The sequence below is a fragment of the Balearica regulorum genome, chromosome 24, assembly GCF_011004875.1.
Source record: "Balearica regulorum gibbericeps isolate bBalReg1 chromosome 24, bBalReg1.pri, whole genome shotgun sequence".
NCBI classification, from domain to species: Eukaryota; Metazoa; Chordata; class Aves; order Gruiformes; family Gruidae; genus Balearica; species Balearica regulorum.
This window is the reverse complement of record NC_046207.1, coordinates 5,092,562-5,115,604: the sequence shown is the minus strand read 5'-3', so window position 1 is coordinate 5,115,604 and position 23,043 is coordinate 5,092,562. Positions and strand designations below refer to the sequence as shown.

General features: G+C 47.6%; 2 protein-coding genes across 10 annotated transcripts in view; both read right to left on the bottom strand.

Annotated features, from left to right (window-relative positions):
* Positions 1–5,096, bottom strand: part of FBXL20 (F-box and leucine rich repeat protein 20) — a 43,200-nt gene extending 38,104 nt beyond the window's left edge. For 2 of the 6 annotated variants that reach the window (XM_075775528.1, XM_075775530.1), the window contains exon 1: positions 5,061–5,096. In XM_075775528.1, coding sequence (XP_075631643.1) covers positions 5,061–5,081 — 21 coding nt within the window. In that variant the 5' untranslated portion in view covers positions 5,082–5,096. Of the gene's footprint in view, positions 1–2,352; positions 3,309–4,639; positions 4,842–5,060 lie in introns of those variants that run through there. The other 4 variants (XM_075775533.1, XM_075775531.1, XM_075775532.1 and 1 more) reach the window with 4 other exon arrangements.
* A 377-nt stretch (positions 5,097–5,473) lies between these two features.
* Positions 5,474–22,375, bottom strand: MED1 (mediator complex subunit 1). Of its 4 annotated transcripts, none has more exons than XM_075775482.1 (18): positions 22,120–22,335; positions 20,068–20,174; positions 19,167–19,245; positions 18,668–18,722; positions 18,407–18,539; positions 17,620–17,648; positions 17,162–17,233; positions 16,831–16,905; positions 16,161–16,234; positions 15,436–15,525; positions 14,775–14,886; positions 14,327–14,451; positions 14,014–14,132; positions 13,166–13,367; positions 12,887–12,982; positions 12,674–12,779; positions 11,705–11,845; positions 5,474–11,527 (listed from the first exon to the last, which is right to left on the bottom strand). In XM_075775482.1, the coding sequence occupies exons 1-18, from the start codon at positions 22,145–22,147 to the stop codon at positions 8,596–8,598; spliced, it is 4,575 nt and encodes a 1,524-aa protein (XP_075631597.1). In that variant the 5' UTR covers positions 22,148–22,335; the 3' UTR covers positions 5,474–8,595. The 4 variants fall into 4 exon arrangements, with proteins under 4 accessions (XP_075631597.1, XP_075631596.1, XP_075631595.1 ...); XM_075775481.1 differs by having other exon boundaries at positions 19,167–19,253; positions 20,070–20,174; positions 22,120–22,211; XM_075775480.1 differs by having other exon boundaries at positions 5,474–11,845; positions 22,120–22,375.
* Between the last annotated feature and the right edge of the window lie 668 nt (positions 22,376–23,043).

Here is a 23,043-nt window from a genome sequence, read left to right as displayed (position 1 = left end):
GCCACAGGACCAGCACGGCAAGGGCGTGAAACACAAGTTATGGTTTACATCTCTTACTATCTTAATGTTTAAACAACTGCTTTGTACCAAATAAAGTAACATTTTATTATTCATCCGCCAAAAAAAAGTAGTAGTAAGCTGGCTTAAGAAGTATTACACATAAGTGAGGCATGAAATAACACCAAAATAAAAAAAAAAAATAAATGGGGGTGGGGGGAGTGAACAAGAGAAGGAAAAAGCCATCAGCTTTGACACCCCCCCAACTCTATATTTTTTTTATTTTGATAGTGTTTCTCATTATTTGTGAGCCGCATCATTGGATTCCACTGCACTACCTCATGTCTTCACTGCATTACGTCAACAGCAGTTTCTCTTGCCACGTACAATGAAATGCCACAGTGCTAGAAAACAGCAAGGAGAGGCACGGTGGGACGCAAAGAGTTATCGATACTCCCTGCCCGCTTTGTTTGTGTCTGTCTGCTTGCACAACCTCCATCACTTGAAATAACAAAGCCTGAACCAGAAGGATAGAAAACAGCACAGGAGCAGCCCAGCAAAGGGAACAAAGAGAACCCCAAAAGCATCAGCTCTAAACTGTAAAGCCAAGCAACCCTGAAATATGGAAACAGCATTTAAGAGCCAGGAACCCAGCGGATTAAAAAAAAAAAAGGGATTAGGGTAATTGAGATTATTCAATTCAGCTTTCTGAACGCAGACAGGATTAATTATTAGAAGGCAAGTCAATTTTGAAGCATTTTAAGTTTCTCATTTTGCTTTCAGTTCACCTCATCTCATGGCAGCTCTAAATTCAAGCAAGACCTAGGAAGTACAGAGGCCACTAGCACAGTTCAGCAGAGTTAGAACTCCCTCACACTGAGGATCCTGAATCCTAGGATTAGAGAAATGCTGTGAAATGCACTGGATTGATGAATTTGTGCTCGCAAGGCTTGTACACACGCTCGTTCCTTAGATGGGTCCCTCATGTTGACATTTTATTTTATATTTTTTTTAATAGGACAAACTACCCCATAAAGAAATGCTTTACAGCCAGAATTAACTTCTACTAATTGGAGGTTTTGAAGGCTCCCTGAGGAAGCTGGACAGGCTGGTGCTTTTTTTTGGTGGTGGTGTTTTTGTTTAAGGATGTAGAGGAGACTACATGTATTGCTCAGTCTGGAAAAAAAGCAACTATAATTATTTAAGCCTGACAACGTGGCTCAATGAAACACAAGACACTGCAAAGCAAGAGATCCCTGCACGGGGAAAACTTGAAAGCCAGGAGTCTGTCTGCGCTAAAGATGTCCGCAACTTGTCCCACGGTTGGTCTAATTCCAAAGAAGCCGCTGTTTATATAAAGCACTGCTCCTATCAGGAGCTACCTGGCAGATAGTTTTGTGCTGGATCACCTCTTCCAGCTCTGCGCATCCCTCTACGTAAGCGCTACCCATCTCAGCAGTGGTCGTTCACTCCTCTCCGAAAAGCCAGAAAGCTCAGAAGAGCACTCTGCCTTGGAAGAAGTTGTTTATTTTTCGGTGACGAGTTATGAGAGCAGGGAGTTAGTGAAAGCGAGCCCAAGACACTCGGTCACGACACGTCAGGCCAGAAGAGTGCACACGAAACAGAAGTGATCAGAACTAGGGCCTGTGGAAGGTAAACAAGCTCTAGGAGTAGGGTACCAGTCAATCAAAAGCACCAGATGACAACATCCCCTCCTCTTTGCTATTTTTTAGTTGTAGTTCATCAGGCATCACTTATTAGGTACGACAGGAAGCAGAGAAACCCCAAATATAATCCAGGGTTGTGATATGTCAGGGCATGTTCCATATTAAACCAACACCACAGAAAATTAGGAGTCAATCTGGGCAATGTTTTCCCTTTTTGTTTGCTTTGCTACCGTAAGTGGTTATTTTCTCTGTGGTGGCCACACCTCCTATAAAGGGACTTATTTAGAATATGCTCATTTGGCTAGGCATGCCAGAGTTCATTCTTTCATTTAAAAGAAAGCGTTCCATTCTTCCTGGAACGGACAGCTACACGTATGTACCAGAAACCCATATGCAAGTCAAATTTAAGAATCTCAGCCCATATTCCATTACCATATGTTATTACTACAGTAAGAAGTGATTATTAAATCCAATCTAGATTGGATTTTAAAGTTACCCAACAACAATAGTTCAGGGATCTGTTTACGTGGCTCAACAAGAGACTATAAACTAAGTCTGAACCAAACTCCCCCTCAATAATTCACTTGTTATATAAAGCCTGAAACAGACACAATATATATTAGTCACAACCCTGCATCAAGCTATTTTTACCCCAAGATAAGACTCCAGACTCAAAGGCCCTACTTACCACTCCTCAGTCAGGGAAACTACCACGGCAGTCAGCTCTGTGTCTAATCCGGAGGTAACGCAGAGGGCTATGTAGGAGGAGTACTAATCACCAAGCATTCAACCCCGTGCTGTCTTCGGTGATCTTACAATATTCAACAACTTTGAATAGCAGCTTCCAGTCTCAACACATTTTTGCATAATTGTCCTTATGTCACACTAAATGTGAACTATTACAGTAAAAGGCACGCTCTCGTTAGTGACTAGAACTTTTACTTTTAAAGCAGAAATACTACAAAGTGTTTTCTAGAAAGCATGGCTGAATGTCTACCTATACTTCCCCTCTGAAAAATAAATCCACCTATAAGTGGATACACTAACATTTTAGAAGCTTTTCAGACCAAAACACCCTTGCTAGAAAACCTCATGTATTTAAAGCAAAAGAGTTCTAAACTCATCCTTTCCAGGATATATAGGTGAGTGGGTCAGAGATAATCAATGCTAGGGCTAATAAAACCATGTCCTCGATTTACTAACCAAAACATACCCAAGAAATGCAGTAATGTTTAAAGGCACTTCTTGTAGCTCAAGCAAGTCTTTCTATAATGCACTAACTCTTCCTGTACAAAGACAGACTAAAAAAAAAAAATAAATTAATCTAGACCTCAAATACTCTTGGAGCATTTTGCTTATTTTGAACTCGTCCATTTTTGACTACAGGAAGAAAGTAACACACAATTCCAGCAAAAAAACTACCCAAACCAAACTCTTCCCCACTCTTCTTCCACAATGAATTGGGTTAATCTTGTTTTGGTACAACCCTGATGAAAAGCTCTCTCAAGACCGGAATGAATTCTAGTATTTCAAGACAAAAACTAAACAAGCAAAAATAGTTGTTGCCGTACGAGAAAACATTTCCCCACAGAAGACTGCTGCCAGCGTGTTTTTATTCTTTACTCTGCTCTGTAACCAGCCACTCTGCAGAAATAAAAAAAAAAGTTCTCAGAGAAAAAAAAATAAATAAAAAAATCTGTGCAGCCAAGAACAGACTAGAATGGTAAAAACAATAACCCCAGAGAAAACACGTTACGCATGCAGCCTTCTCTGAGTTCCCAGGTTTAGTTCACTGTTTGGATGCTACAGAAACATGGGTGTTCAGACACTATTCAACCTGAAACCATTCACGCTGCTACTTATTTACAGCGCCTGATACGGATTTGACAGAAGAAGAAAATAATTTCATGTACAATAAAGCCATTATTTTCTGCACCTTTCTCAACTCCAGGGCCAGTTTCCTGGGGAATTCAACACTGTTCTCTGTGGAACCAGACACTCTTCAGTTTACCATTAACCAGTGTTTTCCCCTGATGGCCTTCCAGTCCCCTCTCTATGAAGGGGGGAGACGACACACACAGCCACATCTCTACCGCTCCAGGCTCTTTTCCTCCCATGTCGTCCTCGTACACAACAGGGAGCCAGGCAGTCGGGAGAAGGAACTGGCAGGTATTTTCATCCTCCACAACAGCCTCTTACAGCGATGAAAAGTAAACCTTGTGCTGCTGCTCTCACTCCTGATACCAGCCTCCTCCCCCACTCGGGGAAGACAGCTGTTACAACAATGCAGAGCTGGAAGCAGCCCTGGCTCCATAGCCTGCTTTGTGCCATATTCTTTCAATAGATCTTATTGTTTACCCTCTGCTCCTTCCGTCCTCTCCATCCCCCACCCCCCCCCCCCCCCGTAATCAAATTTTTCCCGGCTACTGCCCAAAACAGACGGGCCGGGGCCACCTTCCCCTCCCCCGGCCGCCCCCCAGCCCAGCCCAGCCTCTCTCGTTTTCCAGGCTGTTCCCCACATCCCCTGCTCCATCATCAACTTCGCTGCCAGCGCAGCAACACGTTGGCAGCAGCCCTGCCCCCCCCAGGGAACACACCCCCCAAACGGGGCGCGGGGGGGGGGGCAAGAAGTTTCCCACCAACATTCCCACACCCACCCGCGGGTCACAGACCCGCCCTGCACACACACCCCCCCCCAGACACCCGTGACCGCAGCCCACCCCCCCCCAGGCCCCTGGTAAAGCCCCGCCCAGCCCCACTCATACAGGGCCCCCCCCCCTCGCGTCCCCCCATCCGGCTTTGCCACAGGGCCGCGATGCCCGGTTGTCCCGGCTGCGGGAGCCTCGCCCCACACCCTCACGCCGCGGGGGAACACACAAGCTGCGGCCTTGGCGTGTCGTCCCCCCCTCCGCCGCCCCCACGTCTCCTCAGCCGAGCCGGGCGGCCTCACCCCCCGGGGCCGGCCAGGGCCTCACCTCAAAGCGGCTCTTAGTGACCCCGTTCATCTCCCTCCGCATGGCGGGGCCGGGGGCGGGCGGGGAGGAGGAGGGGGGTGGGGAGGAAGGCCGGCGGAGGGAGGAGGACAAGGGGTGCCGGGGCTCCGCGGCCTCCGCCCGCCGCCGCCGCCGCGGCGTCTCCTCCGGCCTCAACTTCAACCCAAAACAAAAACACTCCGCAGCACCTGCCAGCAACGCGTGCGCTCATTGGCCAGCGCCGGGCACGGCGGCGGGGGGAGGAGGGGGGGGGGAAACACGACACGGGGGACGGGACCGACAGCAGCGCGCGGGGAGGGGGGCGGCGCGGCGCGCGCTGCAGCGGGCCGGGGCGGCGGCCGGGGGGGGGGGGGAGGGGGGAACGGGACACGGGACTGCGCGCGCCCCCGCCGCCCCCACCTACCCCGCAGGCCGCCGCCCCCATCGCGCCGCCGCCAGGGTCCTCCCGCCCTCCGGTGCGACCGGGGCGGGGGGGGGGGGGGGGCTGCGAGGGGCGCCACCCCCCCACCCCCCCCATCCCCCGCGACACCCGGGGCTGCTGGTGCCGTTCCCGCCGCACCGGGGGCTGCGGACACCCCCCCTCCCCCCGATATCCGGGAGGGGCCCCCCCCACCCCGCGGGGATCGGGGGTCCCGGGGGGGGGGGGGGCGTCCCCCACCTCTCCGCTCCCTTCCGGGAGAAGCGGGGAGGCCGAGTTCGGCCAATCACGGGCTAGGCTGGTATGGCGTCACGGTGACGTCATTCCCGCGGGAAAATCAAGCGTGGCGGATGATCTCCACCTCCCCCCCCCCCCCCCCGCCAGAGACCCGAGACCTCTTGTACCAAAGAGATTTATTTGCATGTAAATAAACGTGTTCTTTGCAATATTTCCAAAAAAGTTGAAAGTCCACCCTACGTCCAAAAAGGATGCAAAAGGAGCCGGGGTTATTTACAAAAAAAAAAAAAAAAAAAAGCAAATTTCCAGCCAGGTATTTACATCACCACCATTTAGGAAAGAACCATTCATCTTTTAATCTCCATATACTTCACCACCTGAGATTAAAAGGTTTGGCTTTTATTTCGTTTACACCTTTTTATCTTTCCAATACTGAAAGATGTCAAATAATTGTCGAGAATAAGCAAAAATATTTTAAAAATAAAACATTTGTCAGAGACCAAGCGTTTACAGGTCAAAACGTCCGTGTCATCGTGTACCTCATCTCCCATCACGGCGACAGAAGCGTCACGCAGCTGGTGCCCAGCTCCGGTCTCTCTCACATGATTTATATGACACGACAGGCAAGGGGGACGGCGCAGCAAAATGGGGCGAAAAGCGTTAAATTGCTGCCCCCACGGTCCGGGACGGAGCCGGGGGGCACTTTGTTCCCTCCGTTTCTGCAGGTGACGGCGCTGCCCGCCTGCCGCGGGAGAAATTTAGGATATTGAACTTTGGTCTTGGGCAAGCAGAGAGGAAACACGCGCAGCTCTTTCCTTACAAATACATTTTTGTGTGAATTGCGAAGCCGGACGGTAATTCCTTCCAACTTTTACCGTGTTTCACAGCGATAAAACGTGACTCTGACGAACGAGGCCAGCAAACCGTCCCGTGAAATCCCCAGCCCCGATTCGACTCGAAGAGCGCTTTCTTTTTGAAGGCTGTTTATGCCTTCGCACAACCTCGAATGGATCTGAGGGCTTTTGTAAAACAAAACTTTTAAAAAATTAAAAGAGAGGGGCAGCAGGAAAACTGGTGACGACCTGCTGGCGTCCGAACAGGCGTCATCTCCGAGGCGCAGCCGCCGCAGCAGAGTCTCAAGATAAATTCATCCGGTGTTGTGTTTCTTACATCCTCTTCGCAGACACCCCGCAGTCATATGATTCCGATGCTGCGTAAGATAACGTCATTTGCTCCGGGTTTAGAATTTAGTTACTATTTTTCTATCATTTCGGCGCATGAAGAGGGTGAAGATCGCTGAGGGGGAAGCTACGGTACGCAGACCGCGAGGAGCAAAGGATGAAAGGTGGGAAATACAAGAAGGGAGAATTCTCCGGAGCCTGGAGGGGAAATTTGGAGAAATTCAGGCTCCCGCATTCTGCAGGAGCTCTGGAATTAAGCCAAAGGCAGGAGGAAGAGGTAAAAAATCCCTATGATTAACTGAATAGTCGCCATCCTACTGAAAAGACATCGGCCTCGCTAGAGGCGGGAAGAAAACAGCTCGTCCGGGCTCAGACCGTAAGGAGGACTGGAAATCTCTGTGGTTTAAAAGAAACTGAAATCCTTGACAACTTTTCAGATGACATGCCCAAACGCAAAGTATAATCTCATTCCCACAGGGGAAATTCCAGCCTCCAGGAATCAATAGCAAAATCCAAGGGGAGCAGGATTCTGCTCAGTATATGATTCGAAAGGAGATGTGTTCACAGAACTCTTCCATTTCCCACATTCCTCTTCAGTGAATCAGATTTAACTGCTTTTAAAAATAAAACGCTTCTCCTGAGTCTCTTTTCCTTTCAGGGATCACAAGATAAGACCACAGAGGATGCCTGAGTCATGCTCTTAATTCCAGCCAAAAGGGGAAAATCCATCTTTTAAGGAAATCACTGTTTCTGCTGCAACTCTCATCCAGACGAACCAGCGCGGGGCCGTTTGTCTGGCAGTGTCAGTGGACACGGCTGACACACCACCAGGCCAACACCTCCCAGGGAGAGAAGGGAACGCTTGTCTGCATTACCGCAATTACTATCTGAGAAGCACGCTGCAAGTTAAAAACAAAAAAACTAAAAAACCAAAACAGCAAAAAATCCAGATAAAACCCTGAAGGGCTCAGAAACAGACTGAGAAAACAAGGGCCAGATTTAACCGTGAACGCACACGAATGTTCTATCGACATTAATGGAAGTTTTTCTAGCGGATAAATTAAACATGGCTCTAAAGTGTTCGCAGGATGGGACGTGTGCGGCTTACAGTCCATCATCGCTTTACGAATGCAGCATCAGGGGGTTCCGGGGAAGCTCTGGTTGCTGGGCGCAGCAGGAAGCAACGCTCAGCTGAAGACAGTGGAGTCCCTTTTCAATTTAGATTTGCTCCAACGCACGCCAGAATTTCACCATTTCACCAAAGCTACAGCGGCTGGACGCGTGCAGAGCGGCCCAAATCCACGGGCTCTACCCAAATTTCCCAAGTCCCTTTGGGCTCTGCGTCGTACAATTAAAACGGAGATTGTGTGAGAACAAGGAGCACGAGGCATTCAGATACGGACAGAAATTAATAGCTCAACTGAAAGGGAAGTCAGACAGCAATCCTTCATCACTGTGACCTGGAATAAAAGGCTGATATCCAGCAGAACACAGTGCCCGATCCTGCAGAGCTGCTCGTATCAGAGGAAGATGAAGTTGCTCAGCACCACACTGAATCAGGCATTGAATGAAGAAATGCCCCAAAAATAAATTAAAAAAAAAAAATTTTTTTTTTTCTTCTGACCACCCATTTAAAAAGAATAAAACCCAACCCTAAGACGCGCCCTAAAATAATCAGTTTAAAAATTTCCTAAAACCAAAAGCAACTTATTCTGAATGGCAAGAGGGGCAGAGGAACTCGGACTCTCCCAGAATATCCTGTGTTTCTGTTTGCACCAGTGTGGGGGCTGCTCCCGCACCTACACACATACTGAACTTTATACCCATTAACTCTGATGGGGTTGTTAATACTCATAAATTAAGAATGGGTGTAAGTGTCCGTGGGATGAAGGCCACAGTCAGGAACCTGGCTTGCTGAAAGGGCTGCTGGCACTCACGCTTTCTGTTCAGACTTTGGAGATCCTTGGAAATACTTTTTTTTTTTCCCTCTTCAAACACACCCCGTAAAAATCAGCGTGGCAGGTTTGCAACGAACGGTTCCTTTCAATCTCTAGAACCCGCATGTCCTGCGTACAGCTCATCTTTTAAAGATATGAAGAAAATTAATTGCCAATTAGAGCAACATCCATTAGATCATCATCTTCTTCCCCGATCAAAAACTCAGGGCTCGCCCGGGACGGTCGCTCAGCTGAAAGGATAGCGCTGCTCGTCATGGAGAGAGACTGGTCCGCCGAAATTGGGGACTTAGACCAGCTCTCGGGCTTCAAGCTGTGAGATTTCTTCTTGTCTCTGTCTTTATCCCGATCCCGATCTCTGTCCCGGTCTTTGTCTTTCACTTTTTTCTTCTCTTTTTTGTGTTTCTTGTGTTTTTCTGAGCTATACTCAGGCAAAGGCCTAATGCCATCATCAGAGCTGGGGCTGTTCTGATAAGATTTCTCTGCTATGGAAGAGCCCGACTCACTCTCGCTGTCTATATTTTGGGGAGTGTATGCTGGTGACTTACTGTGGCTGGGAGAGCAGCGTTCGTGTTTTGGAGTAGAGCCACTGATCAGAGGGGACCCGTAGCTTTTGGAAGAAGCCATCTGAGGCCGTAGGCTATCCCCACCTCCTTCCCCAGGTTTCTGCAGAGTTACTTTGGCTTTAATGCTAGGGGAACCACCATCGTGTTTGCTGATGATAATTTTGGCCACTCCAGTGCTTCCAACGTTTTTGGAATCTGAAGTCTTCTTGGAAGAGTCAACAGATCCTCCAGAAACAGAGACTTTCGATTTATCTTTGTCACTCTTCTCACGTTTGCCCTGGAACTCACCTCCAGACATATTGTGTTTGGAGGACATAGTATGGCTTGAGGAATTGGAACTCGGGCCCATTTGTCCATCCATTGGGTCCTCTCCACCGGGCCCGCTAGTGACAACCCCGTGTTTAAGTTTGTCTATGACTGCAGTCAGAGATGGCTTCTTGTTTCTGCTCGGAGACTTCCCTTTGGAACTTCCATGCTGGTTTTGAGACGAAGACATGGAAGACCCACTGGACGAAAAGGAAGATGACGATGCTGTCGAAGAATTTGATGAAGGAGGCGGTTTCTGTGACATTGACCCAGATGAGCCCATTCCTGAAGACGATTTCATACTTGAACTTGAGCCCGTCCCAGACATATGGGAGCCTCCAGAACCTGAACTGATAGGTGACTTTGCTTTAGATGATGGGGGAGTACCTGGGACAGGTTTCATGGGAGAAGCAAGCTTGTCAGAACCTCCCGAGGGTCTAGAATGAGATGGGGAGATGTTTGGTTTACTCATGGAAGGGTTCATAAGTGACGATGGCTTTCCTTGAGGTTTCATCTTGGTGCTTCCAGAACCACTGCTGAGGCCGTGTTTGGTGATGGGGGAGGATCCCGGCTTTCCCACCGACTGCGCGGAGCTCTTGGACTGACCTGAACTTGAGCCGCCTTGGCTTGAGTAGAGGCTGCTGCTCATCTTTGAGCCAGAAGACCCTTCTGATTTGCTGCTTTTAATTTTGCCTGAGGTTGAAGAGGAAGAAGAAGAGGAGGAGGAGGAAGAATGGCTATGATGGCTTTTGCTGCTGGAGGAGGTGACGGAGCCACTACTCGTATACTGGCCATGCGAAGACGGTTTGCCAACAGTCACTGTTCCTTTTGGGATCTGAATGGTTATTTTGGGAATAGGAGGAGTAGCTACACCAGGAGGAGTCTGCGATCTGCCTGAGCTCCCAGGAGATTTGGACCCACCCGTGCTTGCTGGTGGCGTGAAAGGCCTGTTGGATGAACTGTGAGATGGAGACTTCCCATCTGTCTCCTGCTTCTTCCGCTTTGGAAGTTTCTCCTTACTTTTACCATCACTGGATGGTGTCCGGCTGCGCTTCCCTGCCTTCCCGTCTATTCCGGGACCTGCCATGTTACTCCCAGAACCATTGCCTTCCTTTACCCGTTTCTGAGATTTTTCTTTTCCTAAATCCCCTGTATTCAGTAAAGGGCTCTGACCTCCACTGTGATGCTCCATGATGTCAGAGGACCCCAGTGCTTTGCTTGCAGCTGCAATAATACTAAAATCTACCGTATCGGACTGATTGCTCCCCTTAAACTTATTTTCCCCCCCATCGGTCCCCAAGACTTGCACCCCCAGAGTATTTAGAGCCTGGGATGCATAGCCCTTGAAATCATCAGTGTCTCCACTCTGACTACTCTCATCAAAGTACTCCTCCCCAAAGCCACTTTGACTCTGACTGTTCAGCAAGTCAGGATTGAAATCTACTCCATCTGGAAAAAAATGGTTTGAAGAATCACTGTTGGGGCTCACAGCAGCGTCTGCTATCAGGTCTGCTGGATCTGTGTAAGGGTTCTCACTATTGTTTGTCTGAAAAACATCAGGGTCAAAGAGGGCACTTTGTGAATGTCCTGAACTAGAAGAGTCTCTTACAGGAGTACCAATGGGTGGACAGTCCTCGTTAGTGGCGGGTAGCTTGGAAGCCTCCTCTGCTATATCCGAAAGGATATCAGTAACATCGGCTCCAATGCTGTCCGAACTAGAAAGTCGAACCATTCTCTGAATACTGGGCTGCGAGTGAGGTATAGGCTGTGGGTATGTAGTAGGAGGAGTGCTGCATTGGCTGGGTGCTGGAGTAATATGAGGGGTGTCCAGGGTATCTGCAGTCATGTTGACATCAAAAATGGGATTCTGGGAGTCAACATCCATTGAAAAGAGCTCCCTCTGGAAATCATCCTCAGTCTGATGCTTGGGCTTGTCGGCCGGCATGCGGGATTTTTTTTTCTTTTGCTTATTCCCCCCAGGGCCCATTTCCATTCTAGGGGAGCCAGAGGAAGAGTTCTGCCTTTCGAGAGGGCTGCTCCCATACAGAGTGGAGAAATCCTGAGGGGGATTCTCTTTAAGAAGGTTCATGAGCATGGGGTGGTTCTTGGTGTTGCTTGCTGGTGAGGATACTGGTGGTGGTGTGTGATGGGGAGGGGTTGGACTTGAGCCAATGGTTGACCCCACATTCCCTGTGATCTGCAACAAACTAGTGAGAATAGGGTTCTGAGACACTTTGCTGAAGTCCTCCCCATGGCCCACCGAGTCATGCCTCTCTTTCATGCTTATGCTCATGTTAAACAAAGTAGTGATGGGCCCCCCAGGAAAAGTGTTTGTTGGGGTAGTGGTACCACTCATTGGGTTGCTGCCTGTGGTCATGCCATACCCTGGGCTGCTGGCTGGGGGAAGATTTTTCTTCACCATATCTTCTACTGTCTCTGCAATGAGGGACAAGGCTGGGGTGTCTGCTTGAATCGTTTCTGCTTTTCTACGAATTGCTCTCATGGTGACAGGAATGGACATACATCTGCAAGACACAAGACAAAGGGTTTAAGCGTGCACTGCGTCGCCCTACAGCAACGTTCGCTGAAGACGTATTAACAACTTCATCAGACGTTAACACAAGCAGCGAGGCTCTTGGGCACAAGAGAGCAACAGGTCCAGGCACTGTAAACACCCTGCTGTTCCACTTGTATTTACACTTATTCCATCATGCTTATCTAGCCATGAGACAACTGTGCCTTTAGGCATCACTTTGCAATCACAAAGGGAGAATTAACCAATCAATTAATGCCAATAACTAATAGCTGACAGACCATGATCTTGCAGTTAAAGGATGCAATCAGGGTTGTTACTCCAATTCTGCCTTTGTCGAAGCTTGGCAAACCTAATTTCCTGCAACCCTGTAAAAATCAATGATAACGTCAAATTCTACTCAAGGATGGCAAGCCTATAATGTTCTGAAAGAAAAACTAGCTATTCTCACTCAAAAGGTCCGTACTGTGTCCTGCTAACATTCTGTTGTGTTCTGAATGGTGGCTGAGATGGAGGAACCTTAATAAAAGGCCTCTGTAAATGACAAACTGCAGGGGAGCTCTTCCACATTTTACAAGATTTAGAACGCAAGCAGCTACAGGAGAAGGCACACGTAGGTAGGAACCTCCGACACGCTGTGGTTCAGCGTCAGGAATGGAATTTTCAATAGGGCTCCAAGCTTTCCTCTCATTCAAGCAACCACTACCAAAACTCACCCACAGACAGAACGGCTCCAAAACCGCTGGGATAAACATGAGAGAGACACAGAGTTCATCTATGTGATTTGGAGTGCACGGCGGCACAAAAAAATCCAGCTTACCTTTGAACAACTTTGGCAATGAAATCATCTGTACAGATAAGAGCATCAGACAACCCTTTGTACAGCTTACAGTTCACGTGAGTAGAGTCTTGCACATCCATTACCACTAAAACAGAGAAGGCATTTGGAAGAGATCAAAATCCTGGTTACAGCAGAAGAAAACCCTGCCTTCCTTCCCGTGAACACACTTGTGCTTTTACCAAGTCCACTTACCACACACCAGGGAGTCATTCACAGGATGCTGAAAGGATACACTAAAACAGGAGTCAGAGAGAGGACAAACTTCAAACTGCAGGATCCCAGGAGAATCTGAAAGACATGGGAGCTTTTAAATTAGGAAACACGGGAGATGAACCAGAGGCACCAGCTCCATACCCCCATATAGAAGAAAGGAAAATAAAAAAGGGCCTCATTTCTTTTTCCTACACCTGGGAAAATCACCCAAGGTTTCTTATTATCCACACATTATATTCCACTTGATGTGGTACCCACCTTCCTTCAAAACTGTTCGCTTGACACAGCTGCCAATCAGCGTGTTGTACGCCACCTGATGTCTGATCAAATTGAGGATGAGAGGAACCCGCCCAGGGTGCTGGAAGGCGATTTTACTGATCAGAGTTCCTTGAAGGCTTCTTCCATCTGGGAGAGGAGCATCTTTGTTCAGAAAGTAACAGTGCTGCTGTCCTGGAAGAGCCTGACAAACAATTTCTGCTTTACTCCAATTACTGCTGGGTACAGGGCAATAACAGACATATAGGAAGGAAAGAGCAGGCCCCAGATCCAAGTGACACCAAGCCACCTTTTTCTGGCTGAAAATGACAACCAATGACATCACTTTCCTTCCAATCTGAACAAGCAAAACATGATTTTGGCTCCTCAGAAGTAGTACTGCCAAACACTATTCACCATCCCCACTAAAACAGTTTCATAGGGTATGGCATCCCTTCTGAGGAAAAAGAAAAATCCTCTGACATTAACAGGAGATCTGTCATCGACAAATTTAAGAACTAGAATTTCTCCCAGAGTGATGCGATCCACTCAGCCACACGTTACAGTCAGAAGAAGAGGAAGGGGTAGAACCTGTACAGGCTCAGTCCCATACCCCTGCTGTCATTCCTGCAGCTGCACTTCAACAGCAACGGACTTTTCATTACCTAATTTCCCTAATTACTGTGGCCATGTCGGTATCTGAATTCCAATGCTTGAATAGCATAGTTTTTGCTTATGAATAAACATTGTACCATTTTCCTTTATCCCACTTGAAAGATACCCGAAACAGATGAAAAACCCAAAACTGCTCATCTGCAAGTGTAACACCTTGGTTGTAACAACATACTTACTGCATAGAAGCGCATATTGTGGATTAAAGGTAAAGGATCAGCCTCCTTGGATAATTCAAACTGTGTGATCAACTCGTACAGGGGCACAAACGTGGGCGGTGTGTCGAACAAAGGAATACCTGCAGGAACAGGATGGCACAGAATGATAGCACCTGGGAGCCAGAAAGAGATGGTGGGCCAGAGAAGGCATTACCATCTAGTAAAAGAAACTTATCCAGGTTTTACTGAAAATAACACAAAACCTTGAGCAACTTTAGCAGCAGTTTATGAATAAAAACCTAGGGAGTATCTGCCTGACGGACAGGCAACCCACCTGTGCAGCCCTGAAGTTTTTGAATGAAAGCTCGAGACACCGGAACGGGACGTGGGAATTTCAGGAAGAAACAAGCTGGTAAATCCACACTATTGGCACTGGTGATTGACGAGAAAGACGGAGTTCTGAAATATTGAGTTAACACAAGATCTTGTTACATGCAGGGCATGACCCTGCTTTCTGCTGTGAGCGCCAGACATGCAATTTACTGTTTGCTCAAACAGCAGCGGATTGTTATACCTTCTTAAAATTAAAACACTCCTCAGAAGCATGTCACATGCCTGAAATACATATTTCTTGGCTTAGAGACAGCACGTTAAGTGCTTTATATAATGCTATGACATCATGCAGTCATCTCCCCACTCTGACTTCAACAGAGGACTGAATGTTGAATTCGCATCTAAACAAGGCCACCGAGAAAGGCCTGGCAGACACGTCCTTTGCTTACCCTTTGCTGTCGACTGGGTGAGAGCCCATAATCAACGGTGCAATTGGAAGTTTGTACATTGTCATGGTTCCCTCAACTGTTACCGACACATTCATACCCAAAGAGCGAGGAACTGCAAGAGGAAGCAAGGAAAAAAACCAACCCAACAACATAAGCTGATGAAAAAAACCAAAGCAAGCTTTATGAATTAAATATCACTATGGTGGGAATATCTTACTTCCTCCCCAAGGCAGAGTTTTCAGCGTTCACCTTTATCATTAAATGGACTACAGCCAAGCTAGGTATGCTACCTAATGCTACAGGTGTCCATGCACATTCATAAAAAATAATCTTCCAGTAAGATGGCAGCAACTCGAGCATGCCCACATTAAAATAACTTCGTGTTAACAATGACATTCACCCTAAGGAAAAAGGCTCTGTCTGCAGACCATCCCCCTTGGTGGCAGCCCAGTTCAAACTCCAGAATAGCTACGGGTTCAAGAAGATGGTCAACCAAGCCAGCATTTACACATGGCCTCATTGAACCCAGGTCCTCTGTAAGTCAACCTGTGATTTTCCTGTATTATTGGGTGACAGCAGAGGGGAGCTACACTGTTGGATTTCAGCTTGCTTCTCTCCTTCAAGCAGTAGTAGTCCACACCAGCTTCTAAAGCTGACCTACCATTGTTCTCATGCAAAATAATGGGGGCTCCAGTGCCATCTTCAAATAAATCATAGGGTGAGACGTAATACTTGAGATTCATCAGAAGACCTGTGGGAGAGAAGCTTTTGAACAGGCATCCTGACGATACAAGTTAGGTCGATCATTATTAACCCCTCTAACCACGTGATATTTGCACTGTAACACACCACACACTGTGCAGAGCTGCTAGTGCACTTTGAAAGAGTTGTTCCTTTTACAAGGGACTTTTTACAAGGGCTTGTAGCGATAGGACGAGGGGTAATGGCTTTAAACTGCGGGTGGTGAGGCGCTGGCACAGGTTGCCCAGAGAAGCTGTGGCTGCCCCTGGCTCCCTGGCAGTGTTCAAGGCCAGGTTGGATGGGGCTTTGGGCAACCTGGGCTAGTGGAGGGTGTCCCTGCCCATGGCAGGGGGGTGGCACTGGATGGGCTTTCAGGTGCCTTCTGACCCAAACCATTCCATGATTCTCTACTGTCAAAGACACAGGCGTGGCCATCTGCCATAAAATCACTGTGTGTGGCTTTGTAAAGAAAAGCTGGCTTTCTGGATCACGTGGGACTTACAAAATACTCAACCACCTTGTCCCTCTTTCAGTTTGATTAGCATTTTCCATTACTACCATCAGTGACTGTGAAACTAACGTCCATAAAGGGGACCCTGAACAAAGTAATTTTTATTCTTTTCTTTAAGTGTTAATCAGAGGTACCTCCACTCCTGGGGGTGAGATAGCCAACACTGCCATGAAGAATCTTGTCGAGGGGATTTGCATTGGTGGCTTGCCTGCAAGAGAGGCAATCACAGGTCTGTAACAAGCCAGAGCCATACTCGAAGCCAAAATTCATGTGCTGATGGCAGTCTAAGATTTTAGCTCAATACACACACTTCTCGGTCACACAGAGGTAGCGATCTTAAACTTCACACTGTTATAGGCAAAACAAAAGCTACTTTACTCTCTACAGCACTGATGGTTTATCCATTGAATCTACAGCAGTGAAAGATGGTCAAATGTCTCTCAGTTTCTTACTGTAAAACATGTTACCACTAATCCATCTAGTTACAAACTTTTTTCTTTTTACCTTTTAGTCTTTCTTCCAATTGAATTCTGCAGTTCAAAAGGAATTGCTCAGAAAGCTTGGAACATTTTATATATATATATTACATATATATATATAAAATCGTTCCCCTGCCTTCTATAGCCTCAGCATTGTACTACGTAGCAATAACGTCAAACGATAGAGGCACTGATGATGATGCAATGATGGGATGTTTCCCAGATATACAGTATTTGGTATGATCAGAATCAGCCAACGTGATGCAGCATTATTAAGTAAAAACAAACCAACAACAAAAATCAACAACCGTATAGATATCCTTACCAATACATCCCTGCCATTTTTGAGAGATCCAGCTCTAAGGACTGCAGAGCCAAGTACATTTTAGTTTTAAGTTTGCTGGGGGGAAAACAAACAAACAAACAAACAACAACAAAACAACATAAGAAAAATTGAAAGGAATTGTGCAATGAAATCCAACTCACTGAACCGCTGGCTGATAAGCCGCAGTACTTGCCATCAGATTCAGCATTTAGAAATTTTAACTTTACATCAGTAGAATCACACACAATGAAAATTTAAGCACAGAACTAAAAACTTGTAGATTTGTTTAATTTCATATATTTGGATGTAAATAAATATATCATAGACTTACTTGTCTCCTGGCAACTTATACAGGTTCACAAGCCCCCTTAGATGCTTAGAAAACTCATCAAAATTTTTCTCTCTGAAAGGAAGAGGGAGAAAAAGTTAACATGTATTCAAATTCCTAACAGATAAGGTTTTGTTTTAAAAAGTTACATTGATACAGACACTAAGTCACTTAAGAAAAAAGACTTTTGCTACACGAAAGCTACAAAACGTGTTCTTTAAATGACCCAGCTTTAGTGTTTCTGAGGAATGTTGTGCTGTGGCTTCCCAAGATACCACGCACAGCCGTCAGAATCAGAAGTATCTGAACCAAAACCAGAAAGTCCCCTGGAGAAGTAGAGACGCTTCATGGGGAAAGAACAGTTATGAAACATTTTGCGTTTCCAGACATAAAAAAGCAACAGATCAATACTGCAAAGAGAAGCCTGTCAGAAAATGCTACAAACAACTCTCGTCGCTCACCTCAGATGTTGCACCAATTCTGGACAACTCTGAAAAGGAAAGAACATACAAGGATATCAATGTCAAATGCAGCAATTTCAGCCTTTGTGCAGCACAGCAACTGTAAAATATTAGGACAGTAAAATTTCTGAGCATCAGCCTTTCATGAGAAGCAACACAATGCTCACAACTACATATCACTATGGTTCTAGTTCTGCTCGTCAACCCCCTCTGGGAAAAATTCAAGCAATACTCTTTCCTCTTAAACGACTAATTTGAAATAAACTTTTTTAAATTGCGAAGCCTTAGGTTGAAACCCTAGGATCTTATAGAGAGATATCAAAAATGGTCTGTTCTCTCAGAAGAGTGGCTTGGCCAAACTCTCATACATGTGCAGAAGGGAAGTAAAGCCATTTTCTCTCAGCATTCCACATTTTAGTACTTTCCATTCCCAGACCTAAGTTTTATAAGATTCATTTCCCTATCCTTCCTCCAGAAACAAAATTCTCAAAAACACAGCGATAACTTCCTCAAATAATTTTGCCAGTTATAAAACCACTCAGAGAAAAAGAGAGTCCATCAGGGAAACGGTCCTTGCGCACGTACACTACATCGATCAGATTCACCCGTGAGAACAGACTACTCCACGGAGCCTTTTACTTTCCATTAGAGCAAGCAGCAAAGATGTAACGCTAGGTCTAGCGGAACAGTCAGTATAACCTATTTCCTCTGCTCAAAAAAAAGGGAGCCAAAATGGCAGGTCCAAAACCACAAAGGAATTACCCTCATCTTTGTTAGTAATACATACCACAGGGTTTTCTCCGTGGTGAGCCACCTTGACATCACACAGCAGCCCTGTAGGATCTAACTGGACTTCCACATAGAACATGTCTGAAGTGATGTAACATTCAGTGCCATTTGCACTAAGGTGAGATCCAAGGCTTACATACAAAACAAAACAAAAATTGCTATGAGATGCACACAAAAACCAATCCAACCAGCAGTGAGATTACGACGTGTACAGATACACGGGAAAAGCCTTTGCCATAAAATAAAGGAGAAGACCTACCCATTCTGTCTAGCTATAGACTCTAAGCGATCCGTCATGGCAGGCAGAGAAGATACTAGATGGAGAGAGGAAAAAAAAGCAAGGCTTAGTGGACCCCAGAAATAAGACAACAGCATTAAACCCAATCTCAAACAGTTGTTCCCTCCCATGTCTGCTAACACCCTCACATATGCAACGATATACATATCCGTACTCAAAATACGGGCAGAACAATTTGCATAGAAAAAAACCAAATGTACTCAGAACTGCAAAGCAAGAATGGATTTTCTTCCGCAAGTGGAATTCAGGTAGAAGCATTCAGAGTAAAACTGACAGAGGCAATCTTGCCTGGTCCTGACTGGCACCGAGATAAGCGTGCTTGTGTAAACGGGAGCACACACGCACTAGGAATGCAGTGAAATGTGCTAGTAACAATCTTGCTTGCTTTTACGGTTTGGAGCATTTCCATAGCATATCACTGCTGAGTAGTTCACACAGCGCACGCACAGAAGGTACCAACCTTTCAATGCCTTCTGCAAAGTCTCCAAACAGCTCACCAGATGTTGGTGCCCCCCAGAGTTCATCACAACTCGCTTTTCCTTAGTCAGAAAGAAAAAGAAAAACATCCTTTTTGTGTATCACTCAGAGGGAGTTATTCCAACTTTTGATCAATCGAGTAAGGTTTATTTAGGTAATTAAAAGCAGATTAGATTTCATTCCAAAATTACATCCTCGTTTTGATTCCTGGAATTTTTTTGGAAGCAGGTAACTGAGGCAGGCCTGGAATTGATTTATATTCTTTTAAGCAACTTGCTTATCTGGAAGAACAGACTGTAGTAACTTTTTAATAGGCATGAGCTAAGACTTGTATGAGAGACAACAGAGAAATAACGAGACAGGCAAACTTTTAGCGCCACAACGTAAGCAGAAGCCTTTGATGTAGCTCTCCCCCTGCTGCCTGCTCCTCCCACCCAGAAACCAATATTTTAAACCCATGTTTGACTGAGCCAACACCGAGTTCTGAATATCACTGAACGGGGAACAAATTGCTTTACAAAACACAACATTCCAAAACAGCAAGCAGCAGAATGGTTTGGGCTTCTCTGCGCTGGCTGAAACCACAAGTTTGACCCTTTTCCTGGCGCTGAGCTGACAGCTGCCTTGGGTCAATTAGGGTGTAGAGGGGGAGGCTGTAATTAGGGAAGGCAACGGCAGGCCAGGGAGAACGGGTATGGACATCACCCCCTCCCCTGCATACCGCGGGGTGTGAGAACTGACATGTCTCAACCACACTGGCCCGGGAGGAAGTCATGGCTTGAACAAAACGTAAAGCACTTCGAGGCGATGTAACAAACCACCAACAAAATTATTACACAAGGAAACTTTAGAAACCCTCCTGCTCAGACCCCAACAATACTCACCATGACTTGACGGACTAACTTCATGGTTTCTGTCCAAGGTCTGTTTTGGTTGTACTTTGCGTGAAGTCTTTCTAATAGGGTACCCATCTTATTCAGTTTCTCCGTTTCTGTAAGACAGGAGAATATTCAGGAAAGAGAACGAGACAAGAGTTGAAGTCTTACAAATAAAACAGCTTGGCAGTTGTAATGAAAATACTTTCCACCTTTAAGCAAAACATGATTTCAAAAAATTTATTTACTGCTGATTTATCCCTGCGATCTAGACCTTAAGGTTAAGTAAATGTTAAGGATATATCACAAGCTATCAAAACCTAAAGGACCATAAAATGCCTACAGGCCTGTTGGGAAAAGGCCAGCTCCTATTCTGCACAGACTCTGAAAGACGTGGCCCCGTCAGGTTAAGTTCTGGCATGACAGGAATATATCGGGGCACTGTCTGAAGACACAACAGCATGGTCTAAAGATGAAGCATCCCCAGGACAGGAAACAGAGCGTGTAGAAAACATTGTGTTAAAGAAGCAAGGTTAAGCTTCCTTTCCTGGATTCCCCTTCACTGTTCTCTCTTCCAACTCTCCAACTTCTTGTAAAGATCTTCGCAGAGCCTTCCATCACCGAAAACCTCAACTAAATGAGTCCAATTGCTAATTGTCACAAATTCGCCAATAAGACACGCTCCTACCTCACGCTAGCTTGAAACCCGAGTGCTGGTGTCTCCTTTCTAGCATAGCTCCAAGATAACAAAGCAGTGGACAACCATGGGGGTCACGGATCTCTACCAACCTAGAACCTACTCAGCCTTTACAAAACATCTCTCGTATCCCTCAGACTCCCATCTACTACCTGTGGTTCTACAAGCTCATTTCTGTATATTTTAGAAAGTTCTGCTGTATATTTTAGAAAGTTCTGCTGTTATGAATAATATCCCTTTGATGAGAGAAAAGGAGGGACACAGGATCAGTGACTAAGCAAAAAATAGCATCGGATAGCTCAGCTAAAAAAGTTCTGAGACAAAATGGTTCAGATTTTCCCTACTATCTAGTCAGACACACACACAAAGAGATTGCAGGTTTCAGGAGTACTATAATTTTGTCTTTTTTTTTTTTTTTTTTGCTAAGAGACAGCTTTTTCTACACTTGCATCTGTCAAAAACTCCCAGCAGACATCGCTGCCAAAACAAACCCTGTCGCTGGCACTAGTGGGTCCAAGGCAAACAGATGTCTACGACATTTTAACTGCCACAGCATGCAACCCTGTGAGCCTTCACCTGCAAAAATTTCAAGGGTTTGTTTTCATTACTGACGCACGTACAGTTCACAGACCTCATGCTGGCCGTATCAAATCCAACAGTAAGACATAAATAGACGTTTGTTAGATATTTTCAGACGCTTTATAACTCTCAGCTACGTTACAATCACAGAAGGGTTCAGGCTGGAAGGGATCTCCAGAGGTCACCCGGTCCAAGCAGGGCCACCTCCAGCAAGTTGTCCAGGGCCACGTCCGGATGGATCGGGAACCTCTCCACGCGTGGAGACCCCACCACCTCTCTGGGCACCCCGTGTCAGTGCTCAGGCACCCTCAGAGTGAAAAAAAGCGTTTGCTGGTGCTCAGGTGGAGCCTCTTGCCTTTCGGTTTGTGCCCACGGCCTTTGGTTCACCTCCGGCATGAGCCGGGCTCCCTCCGCTCTACGTCCTCGTCCTCCCCCCGGTATTTGTTATTTCTCCGCTTTGAGAAGTTCCCGTTAAGCCCAGGGACAGGGAGAGTTCCGCCAGATCTGAGCAAAGTTAATATTCGAGAATATTCGCCTTTATTTCCTTCAAAAATGGAACCACCCACCCACCCAGCACGAAAACCCAAAGGCCCGGCCGGGGCAGCGAGTCACGGCACCGGAGAAAACCCGGCACGGTGCCACCGGCCGGACAGGGGAAAACACCTCAACCCCAGCCCGACACTGAGCCGCACCGACCACCGCGACGGTGCCTCAGAAACACCGGACTCCCCCCCGTCTCCTCACAGCCCTAGCGCCAGCCGCCACCACCCTCCGGCGGCACTCACCCTCGGCGCCGCCCGGTACCGCCTTCATACCGCCGGGCAGGAACGTGCGACCCGTAACGGGCCGCGGCACCGGTGTCACGTAAAGCCGGGACCCGGGGAGGAAGGGGAGGGAAGGGAAGGGGAAATGAACCGCGGCCGGACCCCTGGTCACCGGCCTCACACGGCGGCAGCGGCCGCCGCCATCCCTCCGGCTGCGCTGCGAGCGCACGCGCGCTCGCGCGCGCGCGGCGCTCCCGCCCTCTCGCGAGAGCCGTCCCGGCTCTCGCGAGAGGGCGGGAGCGGCGCGCATGCGCAGAGAGTAGGCGTGGCAACCGGCAGCAAAAAGCCCCGCCCCCTCCAGCCTTTCATCTCTCTTGGCAGCGCCTGGCGCGAGGCGGGGCGGGGCGGGCCGCGCGTTCAGCGCCCGTTACCGGCTGTAGTTAAACCCAACGCTTCGGTGAGCGCGCTCCAACACACACACACACACCCCCCCCCCCCAATCAGGCCCTAACCGTGACCCGCCGATAGCATCAAACCGCTTTAACTCTCAACCCCGGGGGAATAAACGGCCGGAATCGGCACACCGTAACGAAACTTGGCGGCGCTGTCCGCCGGCCGCGTCTCAATAAAGATTTGTTGAGTGGGCGGGGCGGGCGCTGTTCCCCGCCCGGCGCCTCAATAAAGTTTCACTCAAAACTGACGAGCGCGTCATCGGGCAGCAACGCGCGGAGGCGGCCCAGCTCTCGCGAGAGGACAGGTGCGCGCCCCCGCCTCTTCACCTTCCTCCTCTCGCCCCTCCCATCTCCTCCGGCCAGGTCTCGCGGGATCGGCGGGCGGGCGAGCGGCCGGTCGGTGGGGCGGAGGGCGGCGGCGTTCTCGCGAGAGGCGGTCGGGTCTCGCGAGAGTTGGCGGGTGCCCCCCTTGGACGCGGAGCCGTTTCGCTTT